At 40.7% G+C, this 9,187-nt stretch overlaps 1 protein-coding gene across 2 annotated transcripts in view; it reads right to left on the bottom strand.

The window, feature by feature from the left end:
• Positions 1-9,187, bottom strand: part of LOC117512710 (metabotropic glutamate receptor 4-like) — a 673,449-nt gene that overhangs the window by 15,085 nt on the left and 649,177 nt on the right. Inside the window, exon 11 of one of the 2 annotated variants that reach the window (XR_004561363.1) lies at positions 4,726-4,915. Coding sequence is in view for 1 of the 2 variants with exons in the window: in XM_034172892.1 (XP_034028783.1) it covers positions 4,866-4,915 (50 nt within the window). In the remaining variant the exon portion in view is untranslated. Of the gene's footprint in view, positions 1-4,682; positions 4,916-9,187 lie in introns of those variants that run through there. The other variant, XM_034172892.1, reaches the window with a different exon arrangement.

Here is a 9,187-nt window from a genome sequence, read left to right as displayed (position 1 = left end):
GCCCTTTGGGAATAAAGAACGAGATAGCGTCCACACTTTGGGCAATTGGGTATGATAGCCAGCTGCTGCACCTCCTCGAGTAGTTTGCTGATCAGATATCCATGTGACCTAATTCTCAATTGTGAGCATTCAAACTCTGTTACTGAATACAGCCTGGGGAGGTCAAATATCACAAATCAGATGTACAGTAAGCTGGACCAAAGCAGACTGTGCAACCATGGCCTAATTCTGTCAGATTTATCTTGTTTTGTCACTGGACCATATCATAGTCAATGCTGTTGTTAAATTATTCTTTTCACCTCTATAGTTTTATGATGATAAAATCATAAAGGATTTGTGTTAATCTAACAATAGTCTGTAACCACATTAAAATGGGAGAATTGCAAAGAGAGTTGAAATGCAAATAATCTAGTTTTAGCCCTAAAAAGTTTCCCATGGAGAAATTTTGAAAAGTAACAGACTTTTAGTAAGTGCTGTGCATGTCACACCTCTAATTATCTTTGAAAATCTTGGGGTTTGTTGTGATGGATTTTGTTTGCCTTTTCTCCAAATGAGTCTTCATGCTGAGTAGCAACATGAGCCTGTGGAATTTGCATCCAAAATACCAGTAAAACTCATTAATCATTTCACTAACGTTACAACGCTGAGCTCAGGAGTAAAACAATAACAACAAAGATGGAGTCTTGAGGTATTAATGTCCTGCATAATACAGATTATAAAGTGTTGACAGTCAGCAACCGGTAGATAGTGTATACAGGAGCAACCTATATACACTGTCTACCGGTTGCTAGTGTTGACTAACAGGTTTGTGAACTATCATTTTTGTGACAAGGAGGATCGATCATGCATATTGCTTATCACAACAAAAAACAATAGGACAAAATAGTCAAACACAGAAAATACAAATGCTACGCATAGATGGATAGTGTTATTGGTTTCCACCTTTTTAATTTACTGGAATGTTAAATAGTTGTCTGTTTTAATTATTTCAGTAAAACTAAGATTGCTGCATGTACCACTTTTAAAAGAATGGGATAAACACTTAAAAAAATAACTTTAATTTTGTCAAATTATTAAACTGCTTAAGTGTGCAGAGACCGCCTCATTCATTCATTTTCTATAGGCAGTGGATATTTTGCCGGATACGGCAAACATGCACCTAACGATATTTGACCAGATCTCCTCGCTGACTGCCTAGTTCAAATGACGTCATCGTAGAAGGTATTTCAACATGGCAGCGCCCTCGGCATTGAGTGTTGGTGCTAATTTTTCATCTTTAAATGCCGTTTTGGGTGCCATAAAGTTGTTTAAATCGGAACAGAAAGTCACCTACTGGCAGAAGGATTATGAGATGCTAAAAGAAGCTCAAAAACGTGGCATAGCCATGCCCAAAATTATTTCCATCATGTGGTGAAAATTATTTCCACCGTGCCCGAAATTATTTCCCCTGGCAAGACAGAATAAAAACGAAAATACAGAAGTCCATTTCGGCATGTATGTTTATCCTGTTTTTTCTCTGTCAGTGTCATGTCTGCAAGACCTTCGATCAGTCCACCCCTGAAAATAGTGAATGGTAAAATATGCCAATTTTCAATAATGAAAATCACCAATATCGAGCTACTATCATGAATGTGAAATAAGGAGATCATAAACTCCGATTACCTTTAGGTTCCCGTCCGACCGTGGCCAATCCCTCATGAATAAATTTAGACAGCCGGCAAAACAGTGCAAGCCGCGTATGGCAAAATATCCAGTTCAACTTTGCCAGAGGTAATTTCATCACGGGTTCTGCTACCGATGATGTCATTTGAATTTCTATATCCATATATATATATTTCTATGAATTTTCTATATCCACTTACTCCAATCAAGGGTCACAGGGACTGGAGCCTATCCCAGCAGTCATAGGGTGTGAGGCAGGGTACACCCTGTACAGGACGCCAGTCTATCACAGGGCACTTTGCCACATGGAGTTTAAAAAAAAGGATCAATAAATTTGGGATGTATAAAGTTTTTTGTCAAGTCTCGGAGTCCTGGCTGACACTCTGTAAACTGCATTCCATGGCAATTTTGTTTGAGTTTGGCTCCATTTGTTTGTCAGAGTAAGTAGCAGAGGGCAACCCAGTGGGTTATGGTCCAACATGACATCTCCACTGTGAATGACAACCATGACAAATGTTGCATTCCATAGACGTTGACAACACAGCACAGTACACGTGATGCTCCCACAAGCATGCTCTGGGACTGTACACTAGGTTTGCCAAGACGATGGTAACATTATTATGAGACATTAATTAAAAACGCAACAAAAATAAAGAAAAAGAGTGAGAGACTGGGATCACCAACTGCTTTATGTTTATACTCAACAAAATGTAAATGCAACACTTGTTTTTGTTCCCATTGTGAATACATTAAAGGAAAACATCTAAGGTTTCTTCTATGCACACAAAAGGCTGTTTCGTTTTATTTTTGTTCACAAATGTGTTAAAATCCATTTTAGTGAGCACTACACCTAAGGGCCTGGTCCCAGTGGGGAGAGGATTAATTGCGCATGAATTGAGTACACAAGGTACGGGCGTTCGTTGTCGTCTGCAACAAAAATGGCCAAAAATGACAAATGTCCCAGTATGAATTACGGATATATTAATAATGTATAGTGAATATATGATGAACAATCACGGTTGTATAACGCATGTAGTGAGGAAATGGATCTGATGCCTTGTGATTATCACGGCAGTATTACAGGTGTATTATGAATGCATCTGCATTGTGGTCATAAAAGAAGCGCACTCGGGCCATCGGCATCACTATTCACACAACAATACAGCCTCTAAAGCATTTGCTGGACTTGGACAAGTTGATTGGAGTAAACAGGCAGTGAACAAGGCGAGTGGTGACGTCACTGGATCGCATCAGAGCGCAGCTTGTCTGAACGATTATAACAAGAAGTTAAATCTGTTATAAACATAGGAATAAATACTGTAACAGCTGCAGACAAGAAGGAAAAAACATGCAACTGTTTTATCAAGCCTTGACAATGTAAACAAGTCAAATAATTACCTTTTCAGACAACCCAAAAATGCTTTCTGCAGCTTATTAGCTGTTCGTGCGGGTGTGCATGGCCCAGCTGCAGCTTCCTGCCATTCAGGAGGTGATTAGAGCCGTTTCAACAGCCAATTTGCAGAATAAAATGATTAATCCACCACGAAATAATTATTTTATATATGCAGCATCCAGTGGAGAGGCGAGTGGCAGCCGGTAGAACAAAGAATGGCGTCCAGCTATGAACACAGTGCATCTGATTTGCATCTGCCGCAAATCAGATGCAAAGCAGACGTAATAAAAATGCTTTATTTGTGGCCAGTCTGTATGCAGTCGCTACAAATTATTTTAGGTTGTGATGTGGACATGATGAACATGCAAAAAATCCATTTTACACACTGTCCCAGTCCGCTGCCAAGCCGCAAATCCCAGATGACGGTGAATATACAGCGCATAAATTGAGTATGTATTGTGTATGTATTGAGTATGTATGGAGTATGTAAGGCGGATGTCATCCGCAGCCAAAATTTTGGTCAGCTCAAAAATCCTGGTAACAGAAAATCCTCTGCGGATAATTGCAGATGTGTGCGGGTGTCTGCCGACTCATACAAGCATGTTTCATGCATATTGCAGATGTTAAGCGAATATGAGCCAATTTAGTGCGCAATCCATACGCAAATCCTCCTAAATGCCAGTGGAACCGGGCCCTTAGCAAAGATAATTCATCCACCTGATGGATGTGGCATATAAAAAGTAAGTCCCTTTGACTGCTCCCTTGTTTTTTCACTTGGGTTGCCACAGCAGATCCAAAGAGGATCTGCATGTTGATTTGGCATAGGTTTTACACCAGATGCCCTTACTGACGCAACTCCACATTACATAGAAAAATGTGGCGACGGTGGGGTCTGAACCGGGAGCCTTCTGCACTGCAACCAAGCGCACCAACCACTTGGTCACCACCCCACAAGATGCTGATTAAGCAGCATGACTGTTGTGCAGACGTGTTTTAGACTGGTCCCAATAAAAGCCGACTCTGCAATAATCATGCTGTTTAATCGGCATCCTTGATATACCATACCAGACAGGTGGAAGGAGTATCTTGGCAAAGGTGAAGTGCTCACTAGCACAGATGTTAACAAATTTGAGATTTTTCTTTTCTTTTTTTTTTGCGAGAACAAGAAGTTTTTCTGACTCATGAAAAATGTGAGCAAAAACAAAACTGTTGCATTCATATGTTTGTGGGGTATAGATGTTTCAGACAAGGGTAGTTTTGCGTAGAAATACTGCAGTGAAATGTAGTAAGGCATGTACAGTTTGAAGAATACTGCCGGTTTTAACGCCGTTAACACCAGTGACTAAAAATAACGGTGATATTTATGCACGGTTTTATCTTGTTGACTGCATTTTGACTTGAGCATAAACAGAACATATTTCTCATGTTATTTTGTTGAAATGAGACTAACGAATCAGCCTTGGCAAGAACTAAAATTGTGTGCGATTAGCTGAGAAGGAAAACAGCTCTGGGGGTTTCACACTGCCGAATCGTGAAACCTGATGGCTCCACACCCAACTCATATCTCCAAAAGAGTGGGAAGAGGGAAAGTTAACTGTAATCCATTCATGCTCTCACAATTTTGGCATTCCAGCCTTTACCTGATTCTCTCTCTTAACAAAAAACAAAACAAAAAAATGACATCCTTTTCTTGCAGGAAGTGACCTTTCCATCTTTCCACCCAAGTCCTCTCTGCTGTTGCAGCTTGGAAGTCCTCCAGTTTGGCTGATTGCTCCTCAGACAGGCCTTCGCTCGCTTCCGGCAGGTCGTCTCAAATGGCATGGTTACTGTAGCTTATGTATGTTTGCTTGGAGGACAGCACTGCAAAAAATAACGTAGGAGAAAGAAGGGTTAAAAATGTTCAGAGCAGAGCACTGCAAAAATAAATAAAATAATACTTTTACTGTAAATACCAGAATGGGGTTGACACCAAGTTTTGCATTGCATGTAAATTTATTTGGAAAATTAACGTTCTAAACAAATTACTGAGATGAGTACAGAAAAAAAAAAACATTTTGCACAAGTTGTATTTGAAGAGCTACTGTTTGCAAGCTGCAATTTACCTAATGCAGACATCTTAACAACATTTAAAAGGGTCATAGCTTTAAAACATATATTTTACGGTTAAATATGGTTCTTCTCTTCACTGGCTACCTGTCCCTGTGAGATCAGATTTTAAGGTTCTAGTACTAGTCTATAAAATTGTTCACAGACTGGCACCTCCCTACTTAGCTGACCTAATTAAACCCTATGTACCGGCCCAGGCTCTGCGTTCTCAAGGTTGCAGGACTACTTTGTGTCCCTCGGGTGAATAAAAAGTCTGTGGGTCATGGAGCTTTCTCTTATTGTGCCCCTGTTCTGTGGAATGATCTCCCTGGATCAATAAATAGGTCAGATTCTGTGGAAACTTTGAAGTCCAGACTCAAGCCACACTTATTAAATCCATTTTATTAGTAAACAATGCGGACCGTGGCCTCAACTTTATGTAAATTCTGGGTCTTTTAGTAAAACTTAGGGCTAGTGGCCGGCGATCACCTTAGTATTTCCTGTTTTTCTTGTTGCTTAATGCTGACAAATTATACTGTATTTGTTGTCTTTCTGATGCCTGATTCTGTTTTTCTCTCTGTTTGAGGTGTGGCTCCATCCAGAGATGGGAGTGGTGTCTTCTTCTGCAACCTTCCTGTCCTGTGCACTGGCAAAATTTCCTGTATATTCGTTTTGTAAAATGTTTTGTCAAGTGTGTCGCCAGCATGGCTCAAGCAGAGGGTCACCACTTTGAGTCTGGTCTGCTTGAGGTTTCTTCCTCAAATTATCAGAGGGAGTTTTTCCTTACCACTGTCACCTGAGTGCTTGCTCTTGCATTGGTAAGGTTAGACCTTACTTGGGTGAAGCGCCTTGAGGCAACTTTCTTGTGATTTGGCTCTGTATAAATGAAATGAATTGAACTGAAATTGAATTGAATTGAACTGAGCTGCTTTCATGTTTGACTCCACAGCTATGCAGAAAATTCAGGTCTCAACTGACATATTTAGACTTCTGTGTCATATTTCACCAATGTCAATATTGCTGGAGTACATTTCAATTCAACCAAATATTTGAATGCATGAATTCTGCACGTGTTGTAGTTTAACTTATTTATTTTTAATCAGAACACACTGCAGAATGAGTGGCAGATTGAGGTACTGCCTCATTCAAATTCAATCAAATGACTACAATTCTGCACAGCTTGTAAAAACCAAGGCAAATATTTACAGATATATATACAGTGAGGTAATGTTTGCGACAGTTCTGATGTTAGCATCTCATTTCTAGCAGGCTCCAAAAGTTGCTGCTGTGACATATTCTGGAAAATAAACAGAGCTCGTCTGACCCATGAGAGGACAGCGTGTTTGCACATGGCTTTTATTAACACATTTTAGTCCACTTGAAACTCTTGCAGTGTGAAACCAAACCGAAGGAAAAGTGAAACATAAATCAGGTCCCAAATGTGGGAGGAACCAACCAACCAAACAAACAAAACTATAGGTGTGTTAAAGATGAGAATTTTTATTACATCCGCCAAAGATGTAATAAAATCATCTGCTTTTATTAATTTGTTTGTAACTGATAAATGGACTGCATTTTTATAGCGCTTTTCCATCTGCATCAGACGCTCAAAGCACTTTAAGCCCCGGTCACAACCCACCGTGCGTTTTTTTTCGCCGTACGTTTTCTGCAGATGCCACGGCTACTACGTTTTTGTGAAAACGTACGGAGGCAGTAGCAAGAGGAGGGAGGGAGTACGTTCAACGCACGTCTCTAGGAGTGTAATGATAAAGAGAGTTGACAATAAAGCAGTGTGTGTGTGTGTGTGTGTGTGTGGGGTCGCTTTTCTTTTTTATGAGCGGGACCGGAGCTGCAGGTGTTTTTCGGCGTCGGCGATGCATGAGCATGTCCAGCCTGCAGCGGTCAGTTGTACGAGTGTTTACTTGCCTCGAAAAGTTACAGCTAGTTAACAGACTGAAGCTGTGGAGTGTGTGTTGCTGACGTCTGGAAATAAAGTCCAAGTTCAAGTGAGAAGCTGCGTTGTGCATGCAAGTCTGTTGGCCTCCATAGTATGTGGTGAGTGCCGTAATCCGTACTGCCTAGGTACGAATTTGGTTAATTCAATAGTAATTGAATGAAAATGTGCCACTTTGAATCCATACTGAGGCAGTGCTCGCAACATGCATCATCTGTACTGCTGGTGAATCCGCAGCCAGACCGCAGCGAAAGTTCTGCATGCACTAAAACCTCTACGGCGTGTCTGCGTGCTCCTAAATTCGTACTGAGGCAGTACTTACGAAGTACGGCTCTCCAAATTTAGCCCACGTTTTTGCAAGTAGACTGCACGCACGTGCAAGTACGGCGGGTTGTGACTACGGCTTTACACATCAATGCCTCACATTTACCCCGATGTCAGGCTGCTGCCATGCAAGGTGCCCACTACACACCGAGACCAACTAGGGGATTAAGGACCTTGCCCAAGGGCACTTCGTGATTTCCCGGTCAGGCTGGGATTTGAACTGAGGATCTTCTGGTCTTAAGCTCAATACTTAACCAGTAGACCATCACCTCCTCTAACCTGTCTGCCTGTTAGCAGGATTATGCCAAAACTACTGCACGTATATTGACAAAATTTTTACCAGAGATATATATTTGGTTATGGAAGACACCATTATGTTTTGGAGTTGATCTGGATTTTGGATCAAGATTTCACTTTCTATAGGCTTTGAAGGATAATATAAAAAACATACTTAACAAATTCTCACCAAATTTGTATCACAGATAGATATTAGGGCATGAAAGACTCCACTGAATTTTGGAGGTGATCTGGATCCAAAACTGGATTCTGGATCAAGATTTCACTTTATAAAGGTTTGGAAGGATTACGTCAAAACTACTTAATGAATTTTCACCAAATTTTCACCACCCATTGGTGTTACGTCTTGGAAGACTCCATTAAATTTTGAAAGTGATCTGAATCCAGATCCGGATTCTGGATTAGGATTTCACTTTGTAGACTTAAGGATTACGTCAAAACTACTTTGCAGATATGACATCACGATGTAAAGGCCCTGTACACCTTGATGATTTAGCCTGCCTATGCCAACCATATTAAAAATGCTGGCACACGATGGCGTACGTCTAATAAATTAATACAGCTGTCGCACTTTGGCGATTAACCAGCGTATGCTGACAGCTCCGTTTGCACCCAATGGTTCAGGTCGGTACTACACGGTGTGGTGCGGGTCAGAAACAGAGTAATTTAACATTATTTTATTTTATTGTCATTTTTTTTTTATCTTGGTGGACCATTTTCATTGTGTACAGAATTCTGATGAGTTGAATGGCTGTGGTAAACACTGCCGTGAATGAATGGAGTGCTGTGACTCTTTAAGCTTTTAAAGCATTGACTGGCTGCTTTCAGATCCGCTGATCAGGTCATCACAGACCTGAATAATGAAATGCTGTGATGATTTCAACTTTTAAAGCGCCAGTCGACTGTGATCAGGTGTGATCTGAATGAAGTGCTGATCTGTTGGTGTGGTGATCGGCATTTTAAATGTTTAAACAGTGCATTAATCAGGCGTGACCACACCTGCTCGATCAGGTCATCTGATGATCACACCACAGCAATGATGCTTTAAAGTGTTACAGCACATTAATCAGGTGTGATCACCCTGATTGATCAATCAGGTTGTCTGATGATCACACCACAGCGATGACGCTGTAAAAGTTTAAATCATCACAGCGCTTCTGTGTGTTCAGTGCGCTACACTGGATGAGAAATGCACCTGGAGCAGAAAAACCACAGAGGGACTTGCTTTAAAATGCTACATTTCCAGTCATGAATTAAAGGATTTTAAGATGTCATTTTCAAAAATCAGGAGCTTTATGTGGATTCATGTCCCTCTGTGATGGTGAATTGGACCGAAATGAACAGGTCAGATTTACTCCGTGTGTGAATGAAACAGTCGTTCTGCATGAGGACCACAGCTTTCAGTCAATCAGTGGCCAAAATTAATGGATGGATTTAGACTTATGAATACATTACAAGACACGTGTGCCAAT

The sequence above is a fragment of the Thalassophryne amazonica genome, chromosome 6 (genome assembly GCF_902500255.1).
Source record: "Thalassophryne amazonica chromosome 6, fThaAma1.1, whole genome shotgun sequence".
NCBI lineage: Eukaryota > Metazoa > Chordata > Actinopteri > Batrachoidiformes > Batrachoididae > Thalassophryne > Thalassophryne amazonica.
Note: the sequence above shows the minus strand (reverse complement) of the source record. Positions and strands in the feature narration are given on the sequence as shown.